This window comes from Desmodus rotundus, chromosome 12, assembly GCF_022682495.2.
Source record: "Desmodus rotundus isolate HL8 chromosome 12, HLdesRot8A.1, whole genome shotgun sequence".
NCBI classification, from domain to species: domain Eukaryota; kingdom Metazoa; phylum Chordata; class Mammalia; order Chiroptera; family Phyllostomidae; genus Desmodus; species Desmodus rotundus.
The window spans coordinates 79,724,590-79,744,977 of record NC_071398.1 but is presented as its reverse complement, the minus strand read 5'-3'; the positions used below and the strand labels follow the sequence as shown (position 1 = coordinate 79,744,977).

The 20,388-nt window shown below is 47.3% G+C and overlaps 1 protein-coding gene across 1 annotated transcript; it reads right to left on the bottom strand.

The window, feature by feature from the left end:
* Positions 1-655: 655 nt before the first annotated feature.
* On the bottom strand, positions 656-19,502 carry SHE (Src homology 2 domain containing E). Its single transcript, XM_053915912.1, has 6 exons — positions 18,587-19,502; positions 16,442-16,568; positions 8,541-8,846; positions 7,044-7,200; positions 6,463-6,582; positions 656-5,221 (listed from the first exon to the last, which is right to left on the bottom strand). The coding sequence occupies exons 1-6, from the start codon at positions 19,184-19,186 to the stop codon at positions 5,035-5,037; spliced, it is 1,497 nt and encodes a 498-aa protein (XP_053771887.1). The 5' UTR covers positions 19,187-19,502; the 3' UTR covers positions 656-5,034.
* Between the last annotated feature and the right edge of the window lie 886 nt (positions 19,503-20,388).

The following is a 20,388-nucleotide window of genomic DNA, read 5'->3' as shown; positions in this document are numbered from 1 at the left end:
AAAAAGCACAGATGCAGGAAGCTCCATGGATGCAATAGTCAAGACGAGTGAGCACAAATTTGTTCGAAGACATTATTTTCTCCAGAAAGAATAAAAAAGCATTCTGGGAGACAGAATTAACTCAAGAGAATGAAGACTACAGGAAAACAAGTATCAAGACAAAATGACAAAAAGCCCAAGCATTCAGAGCTCAGAGAGGAAACTTGTCAGAGGGCTTCAGATCAGCTGGCCCAGGAAGCTTCACAAGGAAGCCGTGAGGGACACCCTGCTGGGCCTAATTGTTTTTAGAAGGAATGGTGCTTTGTGCCACCACCCAGCTGTGAATTCCCTGGCTTTTGTCAGTTTGTGTCACAACCTGAAGAAGAAAATGGTTGCTTAACCCCCCTGCTACTCATTTACTGTATTTCTTATTATAACCTCCTGTACCACTGTGAAGAAACTGGTCTATAAATAAACTCCACATCTCCACTTCTGATTATATAAGCAAAATAGTATGACTGTCACAGAAAAATCGTATAGAAAAAGCACAATACTGAGCATCTGCTAGAAGCTCAATAAATACTTAATGTATCAGGTCTGCTTTCAAAATGTATTTCATTATACATTCGTCAGTCGCCGGGTATGGGCCAAGAATCATTTCATACACAAAGAAAAATTTTTGCAAAGCTTTTAGTATTTATTAAAATTAGGATAACTGGTTTATTTGCTTTGTAGAATACGTTTAAGTAAAAAATAAGGTTTCATTTCTAGAACATTGAACTAAAAATAATTTTAACACAATGAATTATTTGTATATGCAAGGCAATAAATATTTGTTGAATGGAACTGGGACTATGGATGCTAAAGATTAAAAAATCTTGTACTAAAGACAGAGTACATGAGCCAATACACATTTAAACAATTCTATCAGTACTTGAAAAACAGAACGCTCTTTATTAATACAATCATTGGGGTCCAGTAAGAAAAAGTTTCTCTCAAAATTTTAAGCCAAAGATCACACAACCCTTGGGCTACAATCTTAACTGAATAAGGAAGCAAATATTTACTAACTTCTAAATCATAACTGTAAAATGATGACTAATAACTAGAAGGATATGTTTTCCCCCAAATTACCCAAATCAGTATTTTTTGGTATGTATCTCAAAGAAGCTACAAAAGTTAACTTTTCACTGGCGACAGTCAGCACATTTGCACCTGGACTGGTTCTGAGAACCCTGTCACACACTCCCAAGCAGGGACATCCGCTCAGTGTAACTATGGGGCCGCTCACCCCGGTGGCCTTCTCACAGCACGCCGTTCCTACTTTTCTTTCTTCACAGTAAGTAAATTGGCGACACACGTTCACAATATTTAAGGATAACAATAGTATGAGTATTAGTTTAATATCTTAAGCAGAGTTAAGAGAAAAATCTCAGTCTTTTAAAATATTTTTATACAGTGTGAACAGGTCTGCTTTGTACAGCATGAGAGAGACTTTGCAGGCTTTAGAGACCCAGTTGATACAGATCCTGGAGTTATAAATATATGTTTAATTTACCTTAAAAATACAAGGCAAATCTAATTTTAGGGCCCAAATTAAAGTTTCATAACAACCACAATGCACAAAGATGATATCAGAAGTTCTGTGTAATCATCCAATAAGAAAACAGTTGTTGAGCTTTGTACATTTTCAAACTTTTAAAAATCAGAAATGAAATCATTGTTGTATTTGTTCTACAATTCAGAATTATAGTAATGCCAATGTTTTATTGGTGATTGTTTTAAAATCATTTTTTATATTTCAATTTCAGTTGACATACAACATTGTATTAGTTTCAGGTGTACACCCCAGTGATGAGACATTACGTATCTTACAAAGCGACCATCCCGATACATCTCGTACCCACCTGACATCGAATGTAGTCACTAGATTACTGACTGTACTCCCCGTGCTGTACTTTTCATCCCCACGAATGCTCCGTATTTCTTAATCCCTTCACTCTTCGCACCCCCTCTCCTCTTCTGCCCATCTGGCAACTGTCAGAATGTTTTCTGTATCTTCCAGTCTGTTTCTATTCAGCTTATTCATTTTGATTTTTAGATTCAATTGTTGATATATATTTATTGTCATTTAATTGTTCATATTTTTAATTTTTTCTTCTTAAAGAAGACCCTTTAACATTTCATGTAACACTGGTTTGGTGGTGAACTCCTTTTTTCTTGTCTGGGAAACTCTTTGTAGGTCCTTCAATTCTAAACGATAACTTTGCTGGGTAGAGCAATCTTAGTTGGTCCTTGTTTCCATCACTTTGAACATTCCTTGCTAATCCCTTCTGGCCTGCAAAGTTTCTGTTGAGAAATCAGCTGACAGTCCTATGGGAACTCCCTTGTAGTTAACTGCTTTTCTCTTGCTGCTTTTAAGATTCTCACTTTGTCTTTAATCTTTTGCATTTTAATTATCATGTGTCTTGGGGTGGGCCTCTTTGGGGTCATCTTGTTTGGGACTCTCTTCACTTCCTGGACCTGCATGTCTGTTTCCTTCACCAGGTTAGGGAAGTTTTCTGTCACTATTGTTTCCAATAGGTTTTCCATTTCTTACTCTCTTCTGGCACCCCCGATGTGAACGTTGGTAAGCCTGAAGTTGTCTCACGGGCTCCTTACACTATGCTCATTTTGGGGGATTCTTTTTTCTTCCTTATATTCCAAGTTGCTGACTTGATTCTCAGCTTCATCCACTCTACTGTAAGTCCCTGTAAGTTATTCATTTCATTTAGTGTATCTTTCATTTCTGGCTGGTTATTTTTTATGGTTTCCATGTCTTTTTTTTTATGCTGTTGAAGTTCTAAGTTCATTGAACATCCTTATAACCAGTGTTCTGAACTATTTGGTACATTGCTTGTCTCTATTTTTTTTTTTTTCTTTCCAAGTTTTGTTCTTTCATTTGGGACGTTTCTCCATCTCCTCATTTTGGGAGCTTCCCATATTTGCTTCTACATATTAGGTAGAGCTACTACATCTCCCAGGCTTGGTAGAGTGGCCTAATGTAGTAGGTGTTCTGTGTGGTCCAGTGGCACAGACTCCCTATTCACCTGAGCCGGGTACTCCAGGTGTGCCCTCCCCCCACGTTTATCCTGTATACACCCTCCTGTTGTAGTTGAGCCTTGTTTGTTATTGGCATGTCAGTGGGAGGACTGACCAGCTGCAAGGACTGACTGTAACCACCATGGAGGATCAGCTACACAGGGGCCCACCCCATGGAACAGGACTTACTTCAGTAGGGCTCTGGCACCTGCTGAGCCCACCCCTTGAGTGTGTTGCTTGTGGAGGTGGTTGGATGGTGCTTCAGTGTGTTGTGAAGCTGTCTACTGGGTGCAATGGCTCTGGGGTCTCCCAGGAGGTGCAGGCCAAGGTCTGCTGCCACCTGTGCTCTGCCTGGGGCTTCCTGGCATGAGCTACAGAGTGATCTGCAGATGGCGGCTGCTTGTGCTGGGCTTGGAGGGCCCAGAAGATGCCTGGGCCACCTGCCACTAGTGCCAGGCCTGGGGCAAATCAGCAAGAGGTATGGGCACGACAAGAGTAGAGCTGCTTTTTTGAGAAATTTTAAGAAAGCCTGAAGCATGAGCCAAGACAGGCCATTGATATGGAAAAGCCACAGGAAACAACTGGGGTGGGCACACAGGTCGGGTGGGACAGGGTCTCAGGGAATCACCAGGGCAGGGCAGTGATAGCCAGGTTGATGGAGACTCAGACACGGGGGGAGGTCTCAGCAAAGGAACAACAGCCTCTGCCAGCACTTCTGTGTGGGAAAAAGCTGCCCCTCCAGCCCTCCTTCTCACGCCACATAATTCTATTCCTACCCATATTCCCTGGTGCCCTTTGAGCTGTTACCCCAGCGCTGTAGCTTAGAGTGAGTGAGTCCAAGTAAGTCTATGCACAGGCCCTTTAATAGGAACTGCCTGGGACCCCAGAAGCCCTCTGTCTCTCTGAGCTGATCCCTGCTAGTTTTTACAGTCAGAAATTATGGGGACCTCTCTTCCTGGCACTGGAACCCTGGGCTGCAGGGCCTGGTGTGGGTTGGGACCTGTTACTCCTCAGGGGGACCTCCACAGCCAAGATATCCTCCCAGTTTTTATCTCCCACGTGTGGGCGTGGGACTAGCCTGTTCACGTCTCTGCTCCTCCTACCAGTCTTGATGTGGCTTCTTCCTTTTATCCTTAGTTGTAGGACTTCTGTTCAGCTAGATCTCAGGCAGTTCTGGATGATGACTGTTTCGTAGTTTAGTTAGGATTCTGATGTGGTTGTGGGAAGATGCGAGTACATTTACCCACTCCACCATCTTCACTGGAAGCCACTATTGGTGATTCTTAAGTCATCCTTCCTATTTACGTTTATGTGACTGATTTGCTGAAATGATGAAAAAGCTCACAGAGATAGAGAAAGTGCACATTTTCTTACAAGGCTGCCCACAAAATAATGCTTACGCCAGACCCTAAAGTGGTGAATTTTCATGGACTATGAAGCTGAACTAGGCCACCCGAGAAAGACAGCTTTCTCTAAGGCCCACTCTTCACTTAATCTTTACTGCTCAGCCTTTTGTCCACAAAGGGATCTGATATTACATGCTCTTCTGGTCTGCCCGACCATTTTTTGCTGTTTTATATAAAAGCCAAGTATGTTTGTGTTGGTTTGTTTGAAGGCCGGGCGTTCCAGGTGACAATTAGCACATTTCTGGAGAACTTCAATATTCCTGGACTCCTGACTTACCTTTGCTGAAGGCCACACCCCAGAGAGAACACCCTAGTCCAGACAGTGGAGGCGACTGGTAAGTTATGATTTCTTCCTACAGAACTACTTAGCAGGGAGAAAAGGGACAGGTCAGTAACCAAGTGTCACGGAATGGATTCAAGCCCAAAGACTTTTCGACTTGTTAAGGAAGGCCTCCACTTCCTACCAATTATTACAGCACAGTCCAGCCTTGTGCCCTGAGATGCTGGGGGAATGCTGATGCCCTCCTAAGGCGTGAGAGGCCCAGCCGGGGCTTTCGGTGGCTGAACCTTAGTGTAGCTTGTTGTGCACGGGGTAGAGTAAGGTCATGTGCTCTGCCCCCTTGAAAGGCAACTTCTCATTGGAGTAATAGTGTACCACTTCGGGGATGCTGTCAAAGACCGCACTGGTCTGGTTCAGCGTGTACTTGTTGTCTTTGGTCTGAGCCACGATGATGTGGACGCATCCTTGACTAGTCCTGGAACAAAACAGAAATCAAGGAGGGAGACATGAATGAGTGAACAGGGGGGTCCCTCCCTACTGAAAAAACCCCCAGCCAGATTCACAGGCGGACAGGCTTTCATCCATTCCTAGAACCGTTATAAACAAGTGCAGCCTTCAACAAATGTGCGTCTTCTTTGAATTGTTTATCCTTAGTGCACACAAGTCGTCAGACACCAGACAAGCAACACAAACACCAGAAAGAAGTCCAGTCCCTCCTGGCCCCCAAATTGCCAAACTAGTGCTTAAGCCCAAGTATGAGACCACTAAGGTGAGGTTTAAACTCACGCTCTTCCTCACAGCCAAAAGGACATGTGTAAGGTTCCCTCCTTCTTTCCTCCCCAGAGAATACATTAAGAATAATAATTTAAAAAACTGTTTCCTCCTCCCCCTCCCTCCCACTCCACCTCCATCTGGAAAGACTGCTCCTGGTTCTATATAACGACAGCTGGCACCGAAGGCCCAAAGATCTAATCCGCGAGCGCCGGTTTCAGGAACACAGCAAAGCTATTCCTGGTATTGTATATCTGCCGGCCTATCCCGTTTTCTGCGCCGTTTTGCTCAAACACCCTCCCGCCCAACCTCTCTTCCCCTCCAGCCTGATTGTTTCAGCTGCAGGGGCTCAGCTTCCTCAGGAAGGAAACGCTGTTAGGGCGCTTGACAATGATCCTCCAATATAGCACCGCTGAGCTCGCGCAGCAGAGAGAATTTCCATGATTCAAGCTCCACCAGGCCTACCAGGCAAAAATGAATGTTCTGTGTACAGTCAGACAAGGGACTAATAGCAAGTCAGCATTTCCTTCTGCACCAGAAGAAGCTGGTATCAAAATTGACTTGGCATTTGAACAATCAAGGGATCTAATTTATTAAAATCCCAAAACACTAGGGAGTAAAAAAAGAATGACTAAAGTATCCTGTAAGATATTATTCTTTTTATCAGGAGTTATTTCTCTGGTGAGAGGACCTACTTTACATCGAGTAATATAAGGTAGAAATTGACTAATGTACAAAACCAATTTTGTATTCTAACCAGAGCATTTCCTATCCATTGTCCAAGCAAATGCATCTTGTTTTCTGGCAATATACGCCCCTGTGAACCACCCTGAAATAGTATCTTTTTTGACTGGTCATCTGACCAGGATAGGAAAGACTGGCATGGAGCAACCCCTACACCCCGACCCGTGTCCAAATGGGACGCCACGAGGCTGCCACACTCACTTTAGTGCAATGGAGTACCTACTGGTCCCCGATTCGCTATTTCGAACCAGGTAACCAGCTTCTTTGCAGGGTTGTAGTCGACTCTCAGCCTCAGCACGGGTGATGGCGCCATGGTACCAACTGAAAAATGGAGGTGGGGGAGACACCGCAAGCGTCAAAACAGAAATCCAGACAGGGCCTCATTCTGTAAAGCGCTACTTGAAATGCACTTCTGGTAGAAGCTCAACAGCCTGAACTAGATCCTGGGTCACGTTCAGGAAGGACAAAACGCAGCTCTGGGTAATTCTGGATCACAAAACCTACCCATCAAACAAGAGGGAGCTGCCCGGGCTGGTGTCATTTTAAAAGTTTTCACTCTACATAGGAGAATGAAATTTAAACTCAGGCTCTTGGGATGCAGTACACTTTCCATTCTGCACAAGCGCGCTGGGCTTTGAAAGTGGGTTTTCATTAACAAGCCCACCTAGACAAGTATTCATGAGCAGTAAAAATCGGTAAAAATGGGCCAGTGCTCCCCCCACTCCCAGACTATGGATGAGCTACCAGCTGCTGTATGTTACATGGCTGTGCAGGAGACTCACGGCTGCTTCTCCAGCGGCAGGGCTGGGTCCACTCTTTCCCCCTCACTGTGGTCAGAGAGGGCTGGCTTCAAGATCTTTGGGGTCCAGCTCTTCTGTCGGTGGTGCTGCCTCACTGTCTCCTCCTTTGTGGAAGGTCGCTCAGAGCCTTCAAACTGAACTGGAAGGAAGGCTCCATTTAACATCAGAGGCCACTGAGATGAACCACGTAAACGTCAAAGAAAAAACCTTTTTGTCTGCTTCAGCTTGGGAAAGAGGCTTTCCCCCCTCCCTTTAATACGAGGTAACGTTCTACAAATACCCTGGGAGGGCTGCGCTCCCGCTGTCTTTGGTATCATATCCCACTGAGAGCATCCAGACAGCTACGGGTTCTGTGAGATACTCATCACTGTAAAGCAGTTTGACAACATGAAAGGGAACCACTTGAATATATTTCAGCATGTACTTTAAAAAACCTCTAAGTTGTGGTACATTTAGAGTAAAAGACTAAATGTAGTTACAGGTGATGATTCTTTGCAAGAGTGTGTTTCATTCTATGAAATCCAGAGACCAGTTCTTACTATGAAATAACAAAACAAAAAGAAAACCAACTGTGACACAGAACGTAACTACTGAATACTGCCTTACAGATGCCATGGCATGTAGGCCGGAGAGAGCAGAGCGAGGCAGCGGGCAGCACCTAGCACAAGGGCCCAGCCGAGATCTGTAGAAAACAAGACTGAAGGACACTCGAACCGACCCGAATGCCTGCTGTCGGGTGCATTACCTTGTCCATGCACCCTTTACATTGACTAAAATCTAATCACAAACTGGGCTTTACTACTGTGGGGGAGAGACATCCCTAACTTTAAAAATCAAAGGCAAAAGAAATTATTTGGTCAGTCAAGTAGAAAACCTATGTCCTGGGAGAAGCAAGAGGGCCGAGTACCCTTAATAACTACCGGCAACCTATCACCTTCCTCGTAAGTTATTTTAAAAATTCATACTTAAGAACTGATTCATTTAGACTTTTTTACCAAAAAGTAAAAATAAAAAAAGCTGGCTTCATGCAGCTTTCCAGCCACCTCTACCTGTAATCCATTGGATGCCATTTTATAAATAGGGATTGTAGCAGCTGTGAGGAGGAGCACCAAGTAAGAGTCAGAAAAGCTGCTGGCAATTAGAAAGATGCAGCGATCAAGTAAGGTTTTTCAATAGTCATTTAAGGCATTTCCAAAAACGGCTGAGCCCTGTGAAGAGAAAGGAAAACAAAGGTGCCCAGAAGGATGAAAGAGAAATGCAATGTTAAGGTCTCTTCTTCAGTCCCGGTCTTCCAACCAGGCCCAGTTCTTGCTTTCCCTGCCAAATTCCTAGAAAACAGACTTGCAGCGGAGGAAGTAAAAAACGTGGAGTTGGCTGAAGGGCCCAGAGGGCGCAGGTCTCCCTGCAGGGCGGCAGAGAGCGCAGGGGGCACCCTTCACCTGCCACCTGCCACGCCCCCCAGACGCCGCCGCCCCTCACCTGAAAGCGCGCGCACGATCTGCTCCTTCTTCCACTCCCACGGCTGCTCGTACTCGGCCGCGGGCCGCTCGTCGTCCTCGGGCAGCCGGCCGTGGGCATCCGCGGGCCGCGCCTTCCGCTCGGGGACCCCGTCGGCTGGCTCGTAGGGCGTGTCGTACAGCTGCGGCGGCTTCCCCAGCAGGTCCTTGGAGCTCCGTCTCTTGGCCAGCGCCTCCGGTTTCCCGCCGGCCTCCCCCGGCTCACAGGGGCTGTCCAGCAGCTGAAGGGCCTTCACCAGGGGGTCTTTGGAACCTCGGCGTCTAATTTCTGAAAAACACGTGGCACACAGAACACCTTGAAAGAAATGTGCCACAGAGCCTGGCAATTCACAGAACTCCCTGTTCTGCTAGGACTGTGTGGGGGAAGGTGACACAGGCCACCAACATTGTTCCTTAAGGGCAGGCTACTTTCCGACTGTAGGACGGAGCCCACGGCCTCCCTCTGAGCCAGATAATGGGGTCGAGTCAGAGCTTTAGGGATCACATCTGAAGACAGGCGTGCATGGGGGGCCACCTGCAGTCTGTGGGAGCGGAAGTGTGCCAGTCACTGGCCCGTGTTGGTTCTGAGTGTGGTTCGCCTGCAGTTTTCACATGTTGTTAGGAAGCTGAGATAAAAGTATTTTAATAAAAATCGACGAGTGTTTACTGTCTTCAGTACAGTGGGGGAAGCCAGACACGTTCACAAATAACACATAACGGGCTAGTAACTGCAGGATAAGTAAAAGAGGGGCCATAGGAAAAACAGTAGTGGTGACAGCTCACATTCACCGATGGTCTACTATGCATTATGCACTATTCTAAGTGCGTTGTAATTTTCACAGCCACTCTATGAAATGGGTATATTAGTTCCCCAACATCAGAGCAAACTGAAGCACAGAGCTTAAGGAAATTGCCCAAGCCATTAGGTGGCAAAGCCTAGATTCCAAAGCAGGAAGTTGGGCTCCAGAAGCTATACTCTTCACCACTAAATTTGGATTGACTCCAAGTGGAAGAGAAATGGAAGATGAGTTGACTCTGATAGAGAAGGTCATTTCCAGTGGAGGAAGCTGCATGAGTGAAGATATGGAGGTGGGAGCCATAGAGGGCTTGTTCCCAGAAAGGACAGTTGAGAGATAAGTTCAAAGGACAGAGGCCGGGAGAGGGGAGAGGTAGTGGGGAAAGAAGCTGGAGGACGAAGCAGGCGAGGGCGCCACAGTGCAGAAGTTGTAAAGGCAAGCATGCATTGCAAAATGATTGTTGTTTTTAAAACAGGTAATAAGTTACATTCTGTTTTGCTGCAAGGTAACTCCAACACAGTACACAGGACAGAACACGCCCAAGTGATATGGTCTGGACTGAGGCACAGAAATAGATGCAGAAAACCTGATGCGAATCAACACACCGCCACCCAACCTGCCAGCCAACCACAGTGGGCAGAAGTCAGGAGTCTAGGGACAGACCAGCTCAGAGCGCAGAGGCCTTGCCAGGTAGAGTGAAAGATGCCTCGCGTCTGGATAACCAGAGCTGGTGATACAGACCAACAGAAGCATCATGGGTTCTTCTAAATGTCCACCAGGAAGCCTTCAATCCGCCCACCTGGTCACAGTCAAGGAGGACCCTTCTAAACACGAACATCTCACCTCATCCCTTAACACCCCATAAACTCTCAACTGTCTACTTAGAAGGTACAGACTGCTCAGCACGGCATGGGAGGCCTTCTGTGACCAGGTCACTGTCTCCCACTCCAATTTCTTCTCTCAACACTACCCTTCCCATCCCTCTGAAATCCAATTCTTTGTTCCAACCAAATGGAACTTGTGAAGTTCCCTGAGCACTACACTGCCTTACACCCAGTAGTGTCTGGGTGATTTTCCATCCTTTGAAATCTAACCTAGCCTCTCTTCCTCCAACCCCCCACCTCTCCCAAGTACCACCACTTTGCCAACCCACTCTCACCTCACGCTTCTCCCACTGTGTGGATTTACTTGTTGCTGTGCCTGTACTTCCAATTTGGTGGAGAGGGCCAGGGCAGGGGCCACCACCGTCTCGTTTGTATTTGTAGGACACACAGTTGTGCTACATAATAATTGGATGGATGGGAGGAGAAAGAGAGAGAGGTAGGAGCTTTAGAACTTCTCCAAGCAGGTGACAATATAGATCCAGGGCTCAGCAGAGAGATGACAGTCAAAGTTACACGTCAAGGAGTTACTCACCAATGAACTCTCAGTGCCGCGAGAGGGAAAGGAGGCAGACTGAGAAGAGGACCGAAGGCGGGTCTGGGGCTGCAGTTAAGGGTGAGTGGAAGGAGAGTGCCGGCAAAAACGACAGAGAAGGAGTGGTCAGCTGAGGACGCAATGCCATCGAAACCAAGGAAAGTGACACTGTCCACAGGTAAAATGGGCATGGAGACACTCTATGAAAAAGAATCACTGGCTCAACAAGACTTCTATAACAAGGGAAGGACAACAAATGAAACATTCAAAAGGAAAGTTATTAAAATCAGGACACTAAATTAGTATGACAAAATGTACCGATAGGGTGAGGTTAGATTCTGCTGGATAGGGGGCCCTGGCGGCAGTTCACTGGAATCAGGAGCTTTAACACCATGGATGCCAGGGGTCCTCCCACCAGAAGCCCTCATTTAATTGGTCTGGGGTACGACCTCGGACTTACAGGTACAAAAGCTCCCCCAGGTGATTCCCAGGTGATTCTAACGAGAAGCTAAGCCTGAGAAGCACCCACACCTCCTGGATGCCCCCGGCCCCCTCTCAGTTTTTCCTGCTCTCCAGAGCTCATCTTGTCACTGCTAGCCCCATCCCAAGCAGAAGGGTTCTCCTCTGCCTAAAGCCTCCGCCGCAGCAGAATGGGAGTGCTGGAAGAGCCGTCCCTGCCTCCAGCCAGGAAAGGTGCCTGGGCTGTCTGCAGTCTCCCGCACCTCTGGCCCACGCCTCTGACTTTGAATCCAACAGCTTTTTTTCTTCATGGCTTATTCTAGATGGAGTTATGGAAAATAAGGCACAAAAACATACTCTGTTCTTGGTTCAATTAAGATAGGGCTGGAGTTCTTTTAAAGGAAAGAGAAAACACAAAGGAATTCATAGGACGGATTGGGAATTTTTGAAGTTTCTGATCAAAACCTAAGTCTGCCCTCAGTTGAGTCTGGCACAGTCTGGGCAACCTTCCCCATTCCTCGCCTCCCGTCTGTCCTGGCTGCACTGCATGCAAAGGGACTGACTGCAACCTTAAGATAGAAGGAGTCCTACTCACAAGAAGATTTCAACAAACTTGTGTTAAAACAACGTGCAGTGATTAGAATCCTGAGTTCTTATTACGGGTGTGTTTAAGTTTTGGGGTTTGAGACGAGGTCTTGCGCTCCTACTGTAGGCAGTCTGCGCACACAGCCCTCTGGGAAAAACACTGGGGAGCGTACAACTGGGAGTGTTCCTTCCCGGGATGGTCCTGGAATTGAGCAAAATCTGCAAAGTTTTATCATCTTTTTAAACAGTGTTTAATTAGGGGAAAAAAGGGCTTGAGTGCAGGGCCCCTCCGCCCCTTCAAGGGAAGTAACCTTCCAGTCCATTCCAACACCTGGCTGCCCCCAACCTGAGGCGCCATAGAAACAGAAACAATCGTGGGGCTGCAAGCCGACCCTTCCTGCAGGGAGAATAGCCCCTGACGTGCAGAGCTGGCTCTGAGAGGAAACGAGCCTGAGAAGGAGGAAATGGCAAGAGGAAGCTACGCCCTGGCTCTGCCGATAGAGGCCATTTACATGGCAGACAACAGAATGCGGCCACAGGCTGCAGATAAACACCCATCTGCAGCTGAAACCCAGGCCTGACCTGCACCAGCTAATGGTGTGAAACAGAGCATTGGTCGAAATCTTCCCTTCCCTCTTCCCAGCTCTGGCTGTGCGTAATTATGCCACTTCTATTTAAAAACACAGCAGAAGACTAAGACTTCCTTCAGCTAAATTAATTGTAGTTATCAATTGTTATTTGTCTAATTGTCCAGAATTGTCTTTGAAAATGGAACTCTCTCTGAAGTGTCCAAATAATGGCTGCATTCATTGGACGTGCACGTGCTGGCCTGTTACCCCCAGCATCTCAGTGAAGCCTCAGGGTGGGGCGAGGCACGGCTGCGTCCTCCCATTTCACAGCTGAACAAACTGAGGCTGCGGGCAATCAGTGGGGGCGCCATTTAGCTCGAACTCCAGAGCTTTCTCTGTCGTCCCTCACTATATACCCAAAGAGCTCATGTAAAACACTAAGTATAATTTCTATAATGTACTTTTCCCCCTCATTCACTCATAATGTTTTCAAAACTAAGAGCCACACAAGGCTCTTTTTCATTCTTAGAATCGGAAAAAGGGCTGTTCGGTAACTTTACTCACATCTTTTATCAGTGCTTGAGCTTTTGATTTGAAATTACTTTTAACATTTCCTGAACAAAAACAGATATAATTCAGAAGCCCTGAAATTTAAGTTTAACAAGGAAAGTATAGACACATTAAGTAAATCAAAAATACTCTATTAACAGTTTTTCAAAGTGGTTAATTTCTTAAATGGAGACCTGAACAATGAGATTCTCTTTTAGATTGCACGATTTAAACAAACCAACAAAACCATTTGGAGGCAAAAATAAAAAAATGTAAAACCACTTGTGGCTGGAACTCTAACTAGAACCGAAGGTTGCTGAATGACCTGCATCTCCACCCGTATAATCCGGACAAGTTACTGACTCTTCTGGACCTTGGCTCCTTCAACCGTAACACAGACACTTCTAAGACCCACTTCTCAGGGCTGTAGGGTTTAGTGAGGCGATTTGGCAAGTTTGGCCCCTCGCAGGTGCTCAACTCGTGTGATACCAGCCGTGGAAGGAATTTCGGTGCTGAATGATGACTGTCGTAGGGAGCTTCTAAAGACCCTTTTAATGCTTAAGTTTTTATTTGGTGGCTAAAACCCCAAATGCTAAATTATACAGAATGTTTCTACTAATTATTTAGCTATAATGATCCTGTTAATTTACCAGAAAAACAAAGTTTATACTATTATTGCCTTGTATTCATAGTCATATCTTTTTTTGAACAATTCTTTGAATAAATCTAAGTGAGAATTTCTTCACAAATTTATAAATTTTTAGCTTTTAAAAGGTAAGAGCAAGGTCTTGGAAGAGATCTAGGGAGCCTAGGTCCCAGTTACTTGGCCACAGGAAAGTACTAAATGCCTCTTAATTTCTGTTTCTTCCTCTGTTCCGAGGCCAACGGTGTTCCTAATTCTCTAATTCATGACACTTACCACACCATTCTTTACAATTATTTTTTCCTGATGACACTATTACAGATGTCCCCCAACCACACTTTTCAATGACATGCTCTCTTCTGTGCTGGTGTTAGGTTTGTTAGCCCCTTGGGCTTGAGGGCCACAGGACAAGGGCCATGAGCGTTTGGTCCCTTGTATGCCCAGCTCCCAGCGCGGGGCCTGGTGCTTGGTAAAGAAATACTTGTTGGATGTTAGAACATAACCTCGTGAACAGTGTGGTACACACCCGAGGTATTGTAAAATCAGACATGTTGTTTCCACTTCACAGGCACTAAAAAGGCAGGCCAGAGGTTGGGTGGTCCAGGGTTAAAGCACTCATTAGCACTGTCTCCTTCTCCTACAGAAATGCTGAAACAAACTGAAAAGAAATCCCTAACGTTTCTCAAGAAATATGGGGCATTTCTGAACTTGGACTTGACAACAAATCACAAGGAACGAACTGGACAAAAAAGGTAAAAGATTAAAAAAAAAAAAAAAACCAGCAGCAAATCTTTTATTCCCAGCTTCCGATAAACTCACTTCCTGTTATTCTGTCCAGCTGTGTAACCTACGGGTAAAATAAGAGGTATATTCTCTACACTGATTGAGAAAGTGCTTTTTAATGTATATTTTACATGAAGAAATTTTAAAACTCACCAATATTTTTTAAGAGCATAGAAAAAATCTAGTAATTAAAAAAGTAATTGATATTTTTAATAAGCTTGGATTTATTCTCCAGTTGATTAATTCCATATTCCTAAATTAATTTATTCATGTAAGTGATTTAAAACAGAGCCTGGAACTTAACAAATGCTTGAATATTAAATGCTAGCTATTATTATTATTATTATTATTATACTTATTTCATGTTGGGCAATTTTGATTTTTCACTATAACCCTCTCTGCAAATCTCAATGGAAAGAAGCCTTACTTATCAGCACAGTTTAAAGGCTTTTGTGCGCATCATTTCTTGTCTCCGGGCAACCTGGTGTAGGAAGCAGACCACCCCACCTGGAATGGGAAGATCTAAGTTCTAATTTCTGCTCTGTCTCTTAAAAAGTCTTGTGAGCACAGGCAAGTGAGAATCTCTGTAACCCGGGGAAGAGTACTGGAGTCCCTAGTTTATAGAGTTTTGTGGGGATTACTTGGAAGAAAAAGATATATTCATTTTTAAAAAGCACAGCACTTTCCCGATGAGCAGTGTGGCTCCGCAAATGAATAGCTGGGCTAGTTCAGATAAAGTATTCATTCCAGTCAAAAGGAAAGAGGACACTAAAAACTAAAGGACAAAGAAAGGTGAATCGAAAGTAAGCATTGTTTTTTTAGAATATCTTTTTCCTCAACATATGTGAAAGTAATTCTTTCCCCCTATTTCTTTCAAGCCTCCAACATTTTAAAAAATTCTGACTAAGTTCATTTCACTTCCTTTCATTCACAGATTTCATTAGAGGTCACAGTCCAGTGACCTTCAGGGTCACAGCCTGGCCAGGGTACACCCTCCGCAAACGCAAGCCTTATCTCTGCAAGCAGAGCGCAGGAAGCAGAGCAGTGCTTTCCTGTGGCAGCTCGTTTTCATTCTGAAGCCTGTCTTGACCCTTGCAGGGGGCTGCTCAGCTCTTCTGAGACTACGCTTATGGAGTCTGAGCTTGACAGCTTTTCAATCTGTTTTTAAACAGAAGAGACAGTCTTTAATGTGCGACCAGTTATTAACCTTTTCCAGGATGAAATCCATGACACTCAAACAAGGCTACCTTGAGTCAGCACTTGGAAACTTCCTTTCTCATTATGGATTAAAGAATGTTTAAAGAAAATTAGGCGAATAAATAACTTACTCTAATATTCACAAATAAAGCTAAATAACTAGTAAGTATATCATTTTAAAGTATTATTTACAACAACTTAAGAGAATTATGAATGAAAGGGAAAAGTTATTTTTTTAAGGGAAAAGCTTGATACCAAAAGTGACAATGTGATTGCTTAGCCCACAAGTTGGAATTGTTCCCACTTAAAAAGTTACAAGATCGTCAATTAGCTTTTAGGAGGTTTCCCTTGAATGGCTTGGCTCATGCCAGGGATTGGTAATCATTCCTCAGTAATTAGATGTTTTGCTCCCATGTTGTAGAGCTTGTTGAGAAATCAGTCGTCTGCCGTAACACAGAGGACCGTGTCTTTCTAAACCCTTTCACTTAAAACCCCTTAGGTATGTATGAGTCCTTCGGTGCAGATTTCTGACTCCCATGATGGGTGTCAAAGCTATGAAAGTGGCCAAGAAATGTATGTAAGATCTTTGAACTAAAGATCACATCCTGAGCAGACCTGCAAACCCACCATGTAAGAGTGTCATTTTATACAGAATTAGAAAAACTTTAAAGACCCCTGAAAATTCTAAAATGGAAGGACACAAACGATACAGGAAGCGAACAAGGTATTTGACTTTAGTTTTGGGTCTCATTTCTATTCCTTCCAGTCAGCAGGGTCTGGTTAAACCGCTTCACCCCTCTTCCCCAAACAGACAGCGGTTACTGTTTTACACACTCCAAGTGAGTGTGAGATTTCTGCCCTGACCAAGCAGCTCCCGGTCACAAACCTGTTATCATCTGCTGTGCATCATAGGGTTCCATGTAGCCGTCGTTCTCTCCTACTCTCTCTGCATCCCTCTGACCTTTTGTCCGTTTGGCATCGTACGGGTCAGCATAGTCTTCTAAAATGATGACCTGGAGAGGAACCAGAGGGGACAGTTGCTAAGGATTATCAAAAGCCAGAATGGCAGCAGTGTCAAAATGGCCACTGACAATCTGCGGATCTGAACAGATGTCAAAATCTCCAACCAGTTCTGGGTGGGTAGCTTTTGTACTCGATCATGTTATTCAGCCAGCTGCACAAACATCTGATTTTTTTTTTTTTGGTAGTAAAATTGATTGTTAGCACATCTAAACTCTGCTTATCCCCAAGACTGTTTTCACGTGCTTTTCTTTCCCTAAGCAATAAAGCATTTGCTGAGTTAGAGGATAGCAGGGTGGGGGGAAGAAAGTGGGGGATGTCTACAGCTTTAGAGATAAAAGAATGAGCTAGCCTACCATCTTTCCCCTGATTTTGGTCTTTTTAGTGCCAGCGAGACGAGCAACATAGTCACGGTAAATCAGCCAACCACCCAGGCACCACCGAACATCCACTAGCACTGGTTAGGGAGTCAAAATGAGACCAAGAACTGCTTTTTGTCCTCAAGAAATTTGTAACAGCTCTAAAGAGATAGGCTTCATAATAAGAAATAGGTCAGAGCTAAATAGTAGTGTGGGAATTCAAGGTTCAATAATTCATAGGCAGACTTATTCTCATAGGCTACAGTCAGACAGAGTTCTGATCCACATTTGTGTCAGAAAGCACCTGTTCTTCCCAAAATGCAAAGGGGCCTGGAAAGGTGATGTATGTGCAAGGGTTCTGTTCTGTAGCAGCTGTGTGACGAGGTGGGGGGCAAGGCAAGAAACCCCTCCTCTGTGCAGAAGCCTGCTTCACAATCTCTGATTACATTCTCCAAAGAGTTCATGGAGGAGGACCACTGGAGCCGGCAGACAGACTTTGGATAAACAGGGAGAAGTGAGGAAGAGGCTGACGCCTGGATGGGAGCCCTCCACCTGGGAGTAAGAAACTCAGACATCCAGAAGTGATGACCATGGAAATAACCAGGCAACCACTGCCAAGGACTGCAATTGCCACTCACTCCCTGACTCTATTCTTCTGACTACCCACCACGGTACCGCACTTTCAAAACACAGGAGGAAAAGGAAGCGTGATAATGCAGCCGCTGGCCGCAAGGTGCTGGTGATCTAGTCAGTCAGGTAGACCTTGGATACCTGGACCAGCTGGGTCCTTGGCAGTCTTTCCACAGTTCTCCCGCAGTGCCGAGCTCAGGGTAGGCATGCTGTAAATGTTCGCGGGAAGAACGAATGGAGGAATGAACACAAGTGCCCAGTGTAGATGCACACGGTCTGTGCCACTGGCTCCTGACTCCGTGGAGGCGGGCAGCATGTTTGAAGCCTAGGCAAGAGTAGATTAAAGTTCCCACGACCGGAAGTGATGCCGGTGCTGGAGTCTAAAAGCTGGGCTTGAGCTCTTCTCCCTCCCCCCTCCACAGAGAAGAGTGGATTTTCTTTGTTCCATCCTGTATCCCTTGCAGAGCCCTGTGTCACTCATCCTCTTGCACAGCAAATGGTCTCGGGCTGAATGAAAGGGCTGTAACCTTGGGGTGCAAGTGAAGCTCAGAGAAGCCCTTTACTAGGTGGAGCCTCTGACCTGGGGGTGGGGTAGCCTGGGCTGGCCAACCCATTCTCTGGAGCTTTGAAGGCTATCCTTCCTTATGCTCAAGAAGAATTAAAATTATACAGTCTTGCTTTGCACCCCCCCCATGTTGAAATTAAATAAACCCCCACCTATAAGGGAGCCAAACTGAACAAAGCAGGAATGTTTCATTCGATTACTGTTATAAACTGCTAACAAAATGAAACAGTAAATTTATGCAAAGTTCCCCATCCCTAGAATGAGGATTTTTCAAGATAAAAAAACGAATGGTTTTTAAATAATCACTTAGAAGTCACCGAATGTTAGGGGAGAAACACATCCTCCCCCGCTCTGTAGCACAAGGAACCCTACCTCGGGGTCAGCAGGTTCGCTATGCTCCTCCCCACTGTTTCGACTCAGTAGGGGACAGGTGGTCCAGGGGATACTGTGTTCTTACCGTGTCTTGCTGCTTGATAATCTTGCCCTTGTCCAGTTCAGGGCCCAGGGAAGAAGGGGAAGAGGACGCGGAGGAAGAGCTACTGCTACTGCTGCTGCTGCTGCTGCTGGGGTAGCTGCTCTTCCCATTCTTCTCCTGAGTGTCTACCTTGATGAGCCTGTTGATGTAGGTGCTGCAGCCTGAGCTCTTGGCCGCGCCCCGGTGGGGCTCCTCCTCGGTGGCCCGAGAGTTCTTGCGGCTCTTGCCCGCGGCGGCCTGAATCAGCCCCTGCAGGCTGTCCCGGGACAGTCGGCTGTCCTTGGAGGGGCCGATGCCGGCCCTGCCACCCCCCAGCTCGGCCGCCGAGTTCTTGCGGCCCTTGCCCGGGGTGGGCCCCGCGCCGCCCGCCTCCAAGTTCTTGCGCAGTTTGCCGCCTCCAGCGCCGCCGGGCTTGGCCCGCTCCGACACCGTCTTCAGGTTCAAGGGGAACTCCTTGAACCACTTGGCCGCCATGAGGGGGGCCCGGCCGGTGCGGCTCAGGAGCGTCGTGGCCGTAGAGCAGGTGAGCGAGGAGGTCCAGCCCAGACACGGAGAGGCTCCAAGGGCCGGGGGCCACTGCATTCCCCGGGGCTGGGGCGCTGGAGGCCGTGACGAGACCCTGCGACGGCTGCTCCGTGTGTCCTCGGCCGGTGTTCGTCTACGCCCGGCAGGGTGGGGCCCCTCCGGCCCGGGGCGGGGGGCCCAGGGCGCCGAGCGGGCGGGCGCGGGCTGCTGCTCCGGACACGGACGGCGACAGGGACAACGCACCGGGGCCCCGCCCGGGCTCGTCTTCAGGGCCTGCACGGACTGGGGGCTTCCCCTGCGTTTTCCTCCCGGAGTAGGAGAGGCCTGGCCCACGGAAGCCCCGAGACAGCCCTGCCTACACTCCCAGGGACTAGAGGGCACGCAGCGGACATGGTGGGAGTGTCCCCGGCGCCGGGACAAACGGCGGACCGACGGCGGGCAGCCCACCCCCTCCGCGCGCCCCACCCCTCCGCGGCGCCTCCCAGCCCCGCCACTCCACGCCCCTCCTGTCCAGATCCGGGGGTGGTGGGCCCGGAGCTCGTGCAGCGATAGGTCCTCAGGATGCACGTTCGGGAGAAGGTGGCAGCAGCTGCACGTGCTGTCCAGCCACGCCCCGGAGCTTGGAGTCCCCCCCGCTTCTCCGCCGAGCGACTGTCGCCCGGGCGCTGCCTTCAAATGTGCCCAGGGTGCGCCACGTGCTTCTTTCCCACCCCAGAAGCGGCCCAGGCGCTCCCCAGAGGTCCCGGCGAGGGGTGTGCTCCCTCCACGTCCCCTGTAAACGTTATTTTTGGTGTGTGTGGTGGTAGGGGTGGGAGTGCCCAATAAAAAGGGGCGCAGAGGCGGTGCCGAAGCACCACTCTGCGCCGTGAAGATCTGGTGTTGCCGCCGGCCCCGGCCGTCGCCATCGCCCCAGGATTGGCTGCTGGGTGGCAGCCCGCCCCGCGGGTCTCGGGGGAGGCGGGGCACGTAGCGACGAGGCGCGAAGGCTCGGTGTAGTGGCGGTGGAGTGGACTCCCCTGGCGCGGTAGAGGTACTTGGTTCCAAGTCCCGGGCTGTAGGGTGAGGGGTGGTGGGGATGGGGGCGTTGGGAAGCGGTTGTGCAACTCGCACCCCTATTTCCACTCCAGGGTGGCAGGGTGAGCTATTGCCGAAGGGCCGGTTGGTCGCTTGCTTGCACAGGGGGCGTCTGCAGAGTTTTTTTGGCGGGGATGGTGGGAATGGTGGGGATGGTGGGTGGGCGCGGACAGCAGTGACTGAAG